Source organism: Anabrus simplex, chromosome 2 (genome assembly GCF_040414725.1).
Source record: "Anabrus simplex isolate iqAnaSimp1 chromosome 2, ASM4041472v1, whole genome shotgun sequence".
Lineage (NCBI taxonomy): Eukaryota > Metazoa > Arthropoda > Insecta > Orthoptera > Tettigoniidae > Anabrus > Anabrus simplex.
In genome coordinates, this window is record NC_090266.1 from 979999963 (window position 1) to 980014238 (window position 14276).

General features: G+C 38.4%; 1 protein-coding gene across 2 annotated transcripts in view; it reads left to right on the top strand.

The window, feature by feature from the left end:
- Positions 1 to 14276, top strand: part of Atg1 (serine/threonine-protein kinase unc-51-like protein Atg1) — a 431394-nt gene that overhangs the window by 356414 nt on the left and 60704 nt on the right. For both annotated transcript variants that reach the window (XM_067141810.2, XM_067141811.2), the window contains one exon: positions 8783 to 9041. In XM_067141810.2, the coding sequence (XP_066997911.1) occupies positions 8783 to 9041 (259 nt within the window). The remainder of the gene's footprint in view (positions 1 to 8782; positions 9042 to 14276) is intronic.

Here is a 14276-nt window from a genome sequence, read left to right on the forward strand (position 1 = left end):
AATGTACTAGCCGACGCCCTCAGCCGGAATCCCACAGATGCAGGCATAGCCTTTCCGATTTCAGTTACTGGTCGGGATGACGAAGAGTTTTTGAGAAGACTTCGGTATCTAACCCAAGCCCAGCGGAAAGATCATAGGCTAAGAGAAATCATTCGTTTCTGTGAAGGAGCGATTCCACAGCACAATCCAGACTACGCCCGGATTAAGCAGGCAGCCCAATCTTTTTCATGGGACAACAACCTACTCTATAAATACGTTAACGCAACCAGGACCACTAAACGGATTTATGCCCCGGCTAAATTTCGGGAAGCCATCATCTGGCATTGCCACTTCATCACAGGACATGCTGGAGTGGATAAAGTGGCCATTGTAATTAAGGAAAGATTCGTCTGGGAGTACCTCCGGAATGATGTTAGAAGGACCATAAGAATATGTGACTTATGCCAACGGAGTAAACCGAACAATTAGCTTATGAGGGAATATCCAAGGCCTATCATCCCAGAGAAGCCGCAGGAAGTGATAGCGCATGATCTGTATGGCCCACTTCCAAAGGCAACCAGAGGTAACAAGCACGTCTTAGCCATCGTCGACGTCTTCTCGAAATTCACCATGTTGTTGCCTATTCAGAAGGCAAACACCGGGAATATTTTAAGGAGACTTCGCAGGAATGTCTTTCCTGAGATGGGGAAACCTACATTCCTGCTGACAGATCATGGAAGCCAGTTCACGTCCGCAGAGTTCCAGGCGGCTATAGAAGAGTAGGAAACTCATCACATCATGAATTCCATTCGTCATCCAGAAGCCAACCCTGCTGAGCGATTGATGAGGGAGATCGCCAGATTCTGTCGGGGGTACTGCCAAGAACACTGGAAATGGATTGATGTGCTTCCAGTTATGCAGAAGATAGTCAACTCCACTGTCCACAAATCTACTGGAGATATCCCAATGTTGGTGCATCATGGGCATATTCCTCATCATCCATGGGATGCTATTCTCCCTGCTTTGCCGGATGCAGCAATTGATCAAGAAGTGAGAATCGCTAAAGCCTTAGGGAAATTGAGGCATGCTACAGACATCAGACAATGAAGGAATAGGAATCGTAACTTTAGACCACCCTTACGAGTGGGAGACAAGGTGTTAATTCGAAAACCTGCGATGTCTCGTCCGGAATTGAGGATCTACGCAAAATTCTGTCCTTTCTATTTTGGCCCTTTCAGAATTTCCGAATCTTTGGACAACGGTGCCCATAAAATCACAAGACTAGATGGCAGCCTTGAAGGCATCTACAATGCTTCCAATCTCAAAAAATACTTTGAGTGAAAAGAGACTAAAAGAAAATCCTCATAGTATTTCCTTTTTCCGTGAGAAGGAGAGATATGTACCGGTTACGACCTGTACATGCATATTTTTTGAGAGTTAATTGTATTTAATCAGCACGCGTATTACTCCGTGCAAGCCTGGTTTGTTTACATTCAGCGGGACGAACGAGCAAGCTGAGAACAGCTGTATGCGTGACGTAGCTGCAGGGGCTAGTTAGATCACCCGCCTGTCATGCCACGTGCAGCTAGCCTGAACTCGTATGTTCCAGATTCAAGCGTCACACCTTCCCGAACTTTCGATGAAAAAAATTTAAAACTCCTATAATAATTAAGGTAGCGACTTGATCAACATGTCATTTTAAAGGGAATTACATAAACGTCGCAATGCTTGAATTTCAAGAAAATCTGTCTATTAATTCAGGAGATAACCAGCTTCACGGCATATGTGACGTGGATGTCCCCAAACCAAATATAAGGAGGGTTCATTATAGCCTGATATCTGTCAGTCAGTCACAGTCGAGTAGTCAACGTGGCCCTACTCGCTGCCATTATCGTTGGAAGCTATTTTCGTGTGGTTATAGTCTCACTGAGGAACTCTGAATCCTTCTAACTCTTTATAAATGGGACTTGTAATATTTACGAGTGTTGAGGAACAAATTCTTCCAAGTCTTTATAAATGGGACTTGTAATATTTACGAGTGTTGAGGAACGAATTCTTCTAAGTCTTAATAAATGGGACTTGTAATATTTATGAGTGTTGAGGAACAAATTCTTCTAAGTCTTTAAAAATGGGACTTGTAATATTTGTGAGTATTGAGGAACTCTGAATTCTTCTAAGTCTTTATAAATTGGACTTGTAATATTTACCAGTGATGGACTATAAATTTTCTCCAGTAATTTTTCAAAGACTTGTGATATTTACCAGTGATGGACTCTAACTTTTCGCCAGTGATTATTCAAAGACTTGTAATATACACGAGTGATGAACTCTAAATTTATTCGAAGTCTCCATGAGCATAGACTTGTGATTTTTGCCAGTGATTACTTAAAGACTTGTAATTTTTGCCATTAATGAACTATAACATTATTGAAAGTCTTCATGAGTGTTAAAGAGTGAATTCTTGAAAGTCTATGAACCTTGACTGGTGATTTTACTAGTGATGAGAAAACTAATTATTCAAGGTTTTCATGAACTTTGACTTATCGATTCTGCGTGTGACGGAGAACATTTTCGGAGTTATGTGGGCATTGATTCTATCAACCTCATTGTACTTGGGTAAAGTGATTACCTGCAACATCGTCAGGAACCATCGGAGGTCATCCCGAGCATCGGAAATTTGAGGCGTATTCCATGCAACCAACGTGGATGGTCCGTCCGCATCTTGACGGAGTACTTGGGCATCTTCTGGAACGTGTTCCAGCCAGTGCGGCCTGGTGAGCTGGAGACCCGGGCCATTTAAAGGACAATGTGGAAGACAACCCCTATCTACCATGAGGTGATGTGCAATTTAATATGCATTACATGAATAAACTCTTATCAAATCAGATTCAAACTTTTCTTTTAGATAGGACCCTGCCTCCTGTACCAAGCCCTAGCTAATATTCATCCAGTTTAGCCCTGAGAACTATTCCATGCTTACGTTGAAAATAAATCTTAGTCGGGCTCTTTTACTGGTATAATACTTGACTAACCCACAAAAGAACAAATTTTAACAGAGAAACAGGAAATTTCTCGACTGCCAGATGTTTTCTCCATGAAATATTAAATGCCAATCATAAACATGCAAGGTCGCTAAAGCGTTCTTGACCGGGCGAGTTGGCTGTACAGTTAGGGGCACGCAGCTGTGAGCTTGCATCCAGGAGATAGTGGGTTCGAATCCCACTGTTGGCAGCCCTGAAGATGGTGTTCCATGGTTTCCCATTTTCACACCAGGCAAATGCTGGGGCTATACCATAATTAAGGCCACGGCCGTTTCCTTCCGACTCCTAGGCCTTTCCTATCCCCTGATCGCCATAAGACCTGTCTGTGTACGGATGCGATATTCATCATCATCATATCTGAATACATAAAGATCACTTAGTTTTATTTAAAGGAGTATTTAATAATTTATCAGTATTATTGGTCTAATAGGAATCTCGGTTTTGTGAATTCTAGGCATTGCCCTAGCTGATGGAAGTCTCAGTCTCTTATCAATTTCTTATTCGCTATGAAGGAATTGGGTATTTTTCAGGATTTTCTTAGTAGGCTCCTTTTTAATTTTAATAAAATTATTATCTGCAAAAATTGTTTAGTTTTATTGACATACAGTATTTTTTTTTTTATAGATGATTATGATGTTACCTCGTTACCTATTAAATTGTCTTTTGTTTACTATGAACCGTAGTTACTTTTCTCTTTATTTCAAACCCAATCTCAGCCTGTTTGTCAAAAGGTACATTACTGAGGTATAGTTCTGCTACAGTTGCAGCAAGCTTATTGTGGATTGAAGTGTTAACCCAGTTAAATTTAGGACCTTTATTTAGATTCTTGTTCTGTTTCATTAAAATGAACACCGGGCAAGTTCACCGTGCGCGTAGAGGCGCGCGGCTGTGAACTTGCATCCGGGAGATAGTAGGTTCGAATCCCACTATCGGCAGCGCTGAAAATGGTTTTCCGTGGTTTCCCATTTTCACACCAGGCAAATGCTGGGGCTGTACCTTAAGGCCACGGCCGCTTCCTTCCAACTCCTAGGCCTTTCCTATCCCATCGTCGCCGCCATAAGACCTATCTGTGTCGGCGCGGCGTAAAGCACCTAGCAAAAAAATAAATAAATAAATAAATTAAAATGAACATTATACAGGTTTATAACTAGTGAATGAACAGCATGAGTACTCAGTGTTTGGGGTGGGCTTGATTTGAGGTTTATAAGGTTGTCTAACCTCTTATTTAAGGTTTGATGTATTTTAGAAACAATATTAAGCAGTTTAAAGTTGGTGTGACAGTGAAATGAATCCCGTTCTATTGGGGCCAGCGTACGACGAGCTTCTAAGTGAGCTTCGTATAACTTGGCATTCAAAAATTATTTTTTTCTTAGAAATATCAGAAAAGGAGCACAGTACATGTTTTGGCCTCTTTAGGTCATCTTCAGCTGCTTGAAAAATAAAAATGTAAAATTATGAAACTTTATGTGCTGTGAATGAAATTTACATTCTTGTAAAAAATATTGGAACAAAATCATCTGAATAAAAACATTATAGATGAAATAGTCATCCCTTATTATATGAATATAAAACAATATGTTGGTCTTCAAAAACTATTCATCGCGATAATTTTTTTGTGAGCTGATTTCCACGGTAACAATATTTTTCATTAAAAATATTTGTTTCATATAGTATATTGCCAGTCAAATATTTGTGAATTTAAAGATGTTGAAGTATGTCAAATGTAATGCCAGCCAACTAGGAGTGTTGCAATTTGAACTGTCATCAAGCCACCTTAATAGGTGTGAATCCTAGAAAGAAGGAAAAGATCAGTGGTGACTTCTGACTTCTGGTTTAGGGGGTGTAACCGAAAAAATTTGCAAACATCAACACAGACTGTCATTCCAAACACATTCTTGAAGAGAAAACAATAAACAAGGCCAACTGAAAAATTTAGTTAAGATCTCACATCCACCAATCCAATGGTCTGTTTCATAAATATTTCTGTTGAAATGACGAACACACGACTTAAGTTGTGTAGGTATATTCAGAGTTGGACGCGATTGCCCTTCATTTATAATTCTGCTTTTATGTAAAAGAAAATATACCAGATGGTTCTCTTAACAATCGTTCAATTACACAATGGTTAGAATTCAATTCGGGTTGTGCAGTGGGAACATGTGACCCTGGCGCTACTACATCTGTGCCTGCTGAACTAGTCTCTAATCGGTGTGATGTCATTTCAAAATCGTATCATTCCTGTATTTTCTTTTATATTTACACTAGAAACACACAAAACTGAATAATTTATATTACTACAAAACACATTTTGTCATATATCATTTATAGCACAAGAAAGAACCACTCAAAGCAAGAAGTCCAGTATTATACAAATAGCAAATATATCCCGGCCTCACGCGATAACTTACAGGATTCCACCTTGCACCGCCTTCTTGATGGATGTGGCTGTTCATTCTGCATTCCAACCCCGCGAAAGAGATCAACAAACTACAAGGGCCCAATACTCGTGCTGCCATCTCTGGAGTAGTTTTGCAATTGAAAATACAAGGGATGTAACACATCAATCGCATGTATGGGAAATTTGTCATTGGAAAAGACTATAATGAGTAATGAAAAGGAGAAAGAAAGTTGCAAAGAGAAGAAGAACCTTACAATATAATAATGAATAAGAAGATAAAATAAATTAAAATAAAACTAACTTTCAATAGCTCTGTTATTGCGTCACAAGAAGCGAGTATGCTGGCTAAGCTATTACTAAGTTGGTAACACGTTCATCCTTGTGTGAGAGTGCTGGTGGCATTTTCAGAAGTGGGAGAGGGGGAGGGGAGGGGGAATGTAAACAATGGGAGTGAGATACTGAAAGTGGACATGTGACCATTAAGTAATATGCTTGTGACAGAAAATTAATCTTATTATCAAAATATATGATTTCATTGTATAAAACATTCACTTTCTCAGAATATGACATTGGCACATTAAATGTTTTACAGAAAGGCATATTACTCAATATTTGGGTAGATATCCATACTCACTTAGATCAAAGATATATATTGCAGCCTCCACTCTCAATGAAATTTCCAAGAAAGTTAATGTTTTATGCGATTCCATGGGGGAAACTGCTTACTGCTGCCCCCACCCCCAGGGGAATAACATCATCTCACTGCGGTGAGTTAACGACTGCTGAAATTATTTTTACAGCAGCGAGCAATATACTGCTTGCTCTTTGCAACCTCTCCCAAACTTCAAGTTTATCTTGGGATTTTGGAGCTGGGTCAGGCCAGTTTTCTCCCATGATCGCTTTGTCTCAGGCCACACTTTTTTTTTATTGGGCTTAGATCCGAGGCACAAAGAGACCAGTCTATGAGATGTATTTCGTCCTGTTCAGTGAACCATCTGTGGACACTTGCTGATGTGTGTATGTGAGATTGGCCATGTTAAAAGTGAATTACTCCCTCAGATACAGATGTTGCATTGATGGGACCATAATATCAATCATAATATCAATGTATTGGACTGCATCTAGGTGACCATGTATCCTGTGAAGCGTGGAGTATTCCATGTCCATGGGAAGACATCGACCCCCATACTGATAAAGACACGCGACCGCAACGGGAAGACTCCTTGATATACTGGGGCTCATATCGAGCACCTGATTCTATACACATACCAGACCATTGCTCATCAAGGAAAACGAAGATTCTTCCGAGAAAGTAACTTTTTCCGAGTCATGATCAATATTTTCCTTTGGAATAGGCGGTAGAGACAGTATCCACGGACTCAGGAAACCCAGTATTGGGCCATTTGTACTACATTTAGAAACTGATTCTGGTGTGATGTGTTCACCAGTTCAGTATCCTTGGCTGGTGTTGAAAGACGCCACAATCCATTGCTGACGCATATACCAACATTTTCTGTTTTGTGATACTGCTGAATCCTTCTTGTAGCTGTAGCTGAACTCCATAGTGTTCATCTGCCCCAGATCCAGTCATTTGACCCTCCTCTAAAAATGGTATAACCTTCTTGTGGATGGACTGTTGGTGGTCGAGCATTGTGGTAGAATATCTATTGTAGGCTCGATACTGGATCACTACCCCTTCGTAAACACTCGTGAATATTCGGTTTAGTTCATTCGGGTAGCAAAATACATTACTCCCCAGTGACTTACAGTTTTTTAGGGTTACACATGGTTTTGTGGATAAAATTCTCTCTTGCTATTACGCACATCCATATTTGAATAAAGACTATCTTCCTTGCGGATCTCAGGCCATTCAAAAACGTGTGGGCTGAGACAAAGTGCGTTATGAGGGAGAACTAGCATAACTCCACTCGGAGATCCCAAGCATAGCTGTCTCTAATCATGGCTGGTTTGCACTATAAGCAGCAATGCCGCATCTCGCCCTACCAGGTGAACAATGTGCATATGATTGTATGTAAGACACAGTCCATGCTTGTATATTTGTGCTGATAATTCCATTATTATGGTGTCTATGATAATGCGAAAATGTTATAATTGTGCCAAATAGATGGGTAGTGCGGGGGGTTGGGGGGCTTAAGCAACTATGGTAAGTCAGTAAAATTAGAAGGATGTGTAAGTAGTTGTGTTTGATTTTCTAAGGGTCCTGATCTTAGTACATTAATCTGTTTGGCCCCACGTGCAGACTGGTCACCAGTCAAAATTTCAGTGGTGTGTATGAAACATTTCCAAGGACAGTGATTTGAGCTTTATTGAAATATGTATTGATAAGGATGGAAAGATGTGTTTCAGTAAACATGATCACCCCATTCTGTGCAAAGGTGCAGTTCCAAAACTGTTTCCAAAATTGCCTTCATATCTAAGTAGTACAAGTCAAACCAAATGCAAAATCCCCAAGAGACAAGAACAGAAATCTGCATTAGCTATAAAAAGCAAAAGGGGATGCAAGAATGGCAGGACATGGCCGCTTCCTTCCCACTCCTAAGCCTTTCCTAAGCCATCATCGCCATGAGACATATCTGTGTCAGTGCGATGTAAAACAAATTGTAAAATTAAAAATAGAGACATTTTATTGAGTGTTTCCTTCTCATCAGTGTACATAATTCTTCACAGACTTCAACATCACTATACTTTTTAATATGCTTTTTCAACTCTTTATCAGTGTAGAACATATAAACCTTTTAATCAAATTTTACATCTTTTAATGTTTTAATTGTTTATGTCAATATTTGTAATGTATGCTTTCTTTATCTGGAGATACTCTGCAACATTGGAACGAAACATGTACTGTTATAATTAGACGATAAGACATTAAGCTAAACTTACGTAAAATTCATAGATTAGCCTGACAAATTAAGTATTGGAAGGTGGAATCATATTGTACACCAAAGTTTAGTTAATACCAATACTTAATTCTGCAAGGATATTCATATATTGTGAATGTATAAGCTTGCTGAGAGATTGCTGTTCTGTGGACTAAATTTGGTCCTACGCTGTTTCAGGTAGGTGGTCGTAATGAAATGGCTCATCAGTGTATATGGCTGTAATGTTGCTATTATGATGAGAACAATGAATGTGAATATTGAGGACAAGAATTTGCACAGAAATTTGTGTCTTCTTTTTCATTTTCCATTGAAAAGTAATCTAATAATCAAGTTTGCACAGTTCTGTATGTATGGTCTGTCTTATTTCATTTACAGGAATCTTATCGTTTCTTTTCTGTTTTTATGTGGAAGCAGAAACTATCAAGTACTTTTATTTTCCAAAAGTTTTCTCTTTTTCTTCACAGAGGGAGCATAATGAAACTCTTGCCAAACTGAATTTTGTACTGGCATTGTCAGACTGCGTAGTGGAGCTGGCAGCTGCTCGAGCAGCTCCCCTTGCAGCACTGACAGAAAGCACTACAGGTTGCCTTAGTGAAGGGAATCGGCGGGCAGAGCAGCTTGTTTTGCTTGTTCGAGCATTGCAGCTGCTTAGTTCTGGATTAAACTTGGCAACTCAGCAATTACGTGCAGGCCAGCTACAACCATCAGCTTCTGTCAAGAGTGGTAAGTTTATGTACATAGGCCATCCAGAAATTAAGTTTCCCTATTTCTTTTCTTGTAAAGTGAACGTAAGTAGCCAGGAAATATGAGCATATGTGACAGATCTATGATTTAACAATCATATACCGGCTGAAAAAGTCCCACCTGGTATCAGTAGCGCAGAAGCAGTGGCTCGAAATGGTGGCTCGTATTCTTTCTTCCACTGCCTGCGAGGTTCGGTCTGTGATAATGTTTCTACAGAAATTGCGATGGGCTATTCAAAACAAAGCATAGAATGCTCAGCGCAGGTGTTTCGATCCATGGCAATGCTCGCTCACATACCGCTCGGTGCTCGGCAACTAATTTGCAGTAGCTCAGCTGAGAGGTGTTTGATCTTCCACTGTACAGTCCTGATCTTGCTCCCAGTGATTTTGATCTTTTCTTGCTCCTCATTAAATTCCTGTCATCCTGTCAGCATTTCCACACGGGCGAAGATCTGAAGACAAATGTCGCACATTGGTTCCATTCCTAGGCAGCAGATTTCTACGGCATCAGCAAACAGATGTTGATCCCACAATATGACAAGCGTCTCAATTCTGGTGGTGATTATATCGAAAAATAGCCCCAACATAGCTGTATTGGGTGTCATTGAAGTTTTTCATGTAACTCTGTTGTCTTTTTTTTTAAGATAATGAAAATTTCTGGATGGCTCTCATATGTTTGTGCTGTACCCAGAAATATGAAAAGGAAGACATACAGTTCGACTTTTCATACTTAATGATTGTAGTAGAATGTAAGAATATTCTCATTATTGTAATCTTTCTCCAGTTTGTTTAATTTCTGATCAGTATTGAAGGAGAACCTATCAGTTAGAAGAAGAAGAAGAAGAAGAAGAAGAAGAAGTGGTAGTAGTATTTTACATTTATGAAACTCTTCCTGGGTTTCTAATGTAGCAATATCCATTTATTCTTTGCAGTATCTTGTTATTTGAAGTGATTACTCATATGCAATGTTGACCTTCAAACCTGTTCTGATAAGAAAGCACGTGAGCAGTTGTTCCTATATATTTTTCATATTCTTTTATTTCTAATGTAGTATGAAAGGCATCTCAATCATATTTTGCATACCTGCAATATAATGTCCATGTTAGAACAACCATAGGCCTACAGAAATTGCGATGGGCCACACCCATGCCCACAGGAATGGATAATCTGTTACGGTTAAATGAGATTATATATAATATCATCTCCCCTCTGGCTAACTTGCAAGAGGAGCAAACTAGTGCACCCTTCGGGTCAGGGTGACCACAGTTATTTTCCCAGCTAGTCAGATAAATGTCTCAGGGTATCCATGTTTCCAGAAAAATGGTTAATTTTTCTATAATTCCATTTAACGTGCGTCCAAAAAGAGATAGTGATACCCTACGCGGTTCAAAATTTCGTAATTCAACGCTCAGTCGTGAACTCCGCATACGCATAATTCAGTTAACATTTTCTAAGACATGTCCGCTTATCGAGTACCTTATTCACTAAATATAACTACAATCTATCACTACAAATGAGAACTCATTCAATTATATAAAGCATAATCTAGAAACATATTTATTAAATTACTGAGAATCGCGAAAGAAATCGTTAAGTGTCAAAACAAGTGCCTGAACTTTCAGTCATTAACCTAATAAAACAAGTATTTTAACTCCTGAATCAGTTATTTTAAGTCAGCGCTGGCTTATTTCTAATCTAAATTTGCATATCACCACACTCTGGGTTGAGTATTCCTGAAATGAATTCAAATTCTGTTTTATCTTCCTACCAAAACTTAAGTCTGGTCATTTATGTACACAAATATATCATAATCTTCTGACCGCAGTCAAAATTCAGTATTTCAATAAATAATTCTATCACTTGCGGTGTTAAATATTCATCATTATCAAAAATGCTACCATTACAGTATTCATATTATTGTAAGAATGATCTGTATTTCAATAAAAGTGTTCTGAATTCTAATATCAGTGATCTGAATTATATTAAAAATTATCTGAATTCGTTGGTGCTGAATAAAGTGAAGAAAATGAGAAATTGAATGACGTACTAAGTTTCTTGGTCCTATTGCCATTTAAAATACGGCTCCTAGCTTAATATTCACTTGTATAGTATTTCAAATTAAAAACATCGATGATATCCTATGTAAATCTCATATTATTTCCCTACTCTAGCTAGATAATTTCTTATGTAACGTATCTCAGCTCAATGTGCACACTGCCAATAAGCGTTTATCATATACTTGTGTGCAAGTGCCTGCATTACGATATCTCAATATTATATTATCATACTGGTTACATCATTCATCTTCCATGCAATCAACATTCACTCAGAATACGACATAATCATGCATAAATCTACCCATCACCAGTTGTTACTACTGTCAAATCACTCTCAAACTTCATCTAAATATATATAATTTTACTAACCATACCTTGCTATAGTTCTTCCCTGGGGCATATTTCCTTTCCGTAGTTGCCTTACTCTTGCCCATATACCGCATATTATTTATATCATATACATCTCATTTCTTACTAATCTGCGCAATATTTCACTTAAAACATCACATACACTTCCATTATTTCATCTATAACCTTCATTTCAACTTATATTTAACTTATTCAACATCTGCAATTAACGCGTTTAACCTCCAATAATCATTAAATATAACGAGACATGACGTTCTTTTAGCGCAGAATTCATTTCTTACAACACAATTTATTGTATAATTCCACACTTAACCCCAAATACGGTATCTACTCATCTAATATAATCATTCGGCAAAGAGTATGGTAACCTAAATTAAACAATTTCAAATATGCGTCCCTCTATGACGTAATCTGGGTTCGGATGGTACTATATCATTCATAGATCTTTTTAGCTAACTGGGATTTTTTTTGCAAACATCTGTTACACTATGTCACTTTAAAAATCGTATTCTCACTCCTCTGATTAAGATCATATAATAAATACGTAACCATTATGCCACGAGATATCATCTTAAGTTCACACTGACTTAATATATGTTAATATCATCTTAGATATTTCACACTGCACTTCCTTACATTAATTGCACACTTAATTATTTCACGCTTAAGCTATTCAGTTCTATTGCACATACTGGTAATACTTTACATAACAAATTATACTACTTATTACTATTACTTAGCTCGCCATTCAATATCTCGGGCCTTAGTTGCTCTTCTTCAACTGCTCCATGGTTTGGTCACAGGCCATGGATCGACAACTGGACGGATCCTCATCTCTGGTAGCTCAGGTTGAGTGACCTCCTCCTCTCGGGTCGGGTGGTTTTAATTGCCAGGACGACATCTCTCTCCAGGTCGGTCTATGCCGATTTAGCAAGCCATCATTTTCTCAGGAATACTGTAGATAATATACATCAATTCTGAAACATATGTATTCATCATGGTTCTTTGAAATCTTAGTATTTATCGTTGATAACTATATATATCTTTGCTACCCTTCCTCTGTAGAAATATTTTCTTATTTCTTGAGGCCAGTAGAAGATTATTTGCCTCGTCTTAATCGTATATTCAAAGTTAGCTTATTTTCCTTTGGGAAGTATAATTTTCCAATGATCGCCTCTCTATTTACGATATCGTTGCTATTATTTTCTCCTGTTGTAGTTCAATCTTCAGCTCTCGCGTCTTGGTCAACCTTATGCTTCAAGACGATTAGCGTATAAGTATCCGGACAAAATTTCCAGAATTTCCAGGGTTTATATCCTCCTTACAGTATTTCAGGGATTAGCACGTTGTTTCCTTCATTGTTAACGTCGTCTCAACTTAATATTTTCGTTAGAAACTATCAATCTTGCTTAATTCTTCAGAGCAATGTTCAGCATGTCTTGTCGTTACGAAGTCAATTTTTTAAGTAAGTTTTTATAATAATCCGTTCGATCCTTCTTATTTTTTTAAAAACAATTCAGTCGATTCTACTCTGTTGCACATTGCCTTCATAGTGTGGTAGGTTTAAATCAGTCATGGCCTTCTAACATACTTAAATATCGATACTCTGCTACACATTCCTTTACCTTGGCTGGTCTCTACCTTCCGTAGGCGCCATTTTGGAATATGTCCAGTAAATACATCGGGTACACTAGTGAATCTGCAGGTCTGGAATTAACATTTATACACTGCTGTGCAAAACTTAACACATTCACGCCCATCATCTGAGCTGGCTATTTAAAGAGCTGGCCCAGCTATTTCAGCTGTTAGTGGCAGAGCAAACAACAACAAATTCTTTTCACAATAAGTTCTAAACTAAACAATATATGGAAACAAAATTTTCCACATACCTTAATGAAGTCCTCTAGTATCTCAGTAGGGTGTGGTAGCTAATGTCACACTTTCCTGGGTGAATGGGAACACCACAATTTCCACAAAAATAGCGTGTTTCACTAATAATTTTTTGAAGCACACTTTGCACCTTCTTGAAGGGAAATTAACTTTATTTGATGGTGGAAACTTGAAGAGAATATGCTCTTTTCTCTTCCCATCTAACCTAAATGGTGGATCCTTGGCCGGTGCCCTTTTTGGAGGCAAAATCGCGGGACGTTGACTTGGAGCTGATGAAGTAGACGGAGCTAAGATGTCGGAGAGAGGTGACTGTACTTGTATGTCGGGTTCACTTTTTTCCTGGAGCAAGTTCCTAACTACTGTCTGCATGAAATTCAGAAATGTTTCTGATTTTTGAGGATTTGAGTTCTGGAAGAGCCGAAATGCGTTAACAAATTAGCAGTACAGTAAATAAAAAAACCTTTTTTGGCCACTTTATAGTTTTCCTCATGAAAGGATAGAGAGCCAAGTACTGGTCTGCAGTATCAACACCATGCATGTGTTGATTATAGTTGGTCACAGACTCTGGTTTCATTTGTATTTTTCCAGATTTCTTTGTTTTGACCATTTCTGCCAAATGGATTGTAGTTACCATAGTAATAACCTTTTTGTCCCTCCAAGAAACAAGCAATACTTCCTCGTCCCTCCTGAAAGTCTTCCCCCCGTTTGAGAATTGCCTGGTGTTCCTTTAGATCTTTTGGTACACCCCTATTTGACCATATTGTTCCACATATGGCAGTGTTCTGTTCCCGTAATTGTTTTGCAAGTCCAACACTATTGTAATAATTGTCCATATAGACTGTATACCCCTGGCCAAGATAATTTTCAAGCAGCTGAAAAACTGTGCTTTGTAAATTCGC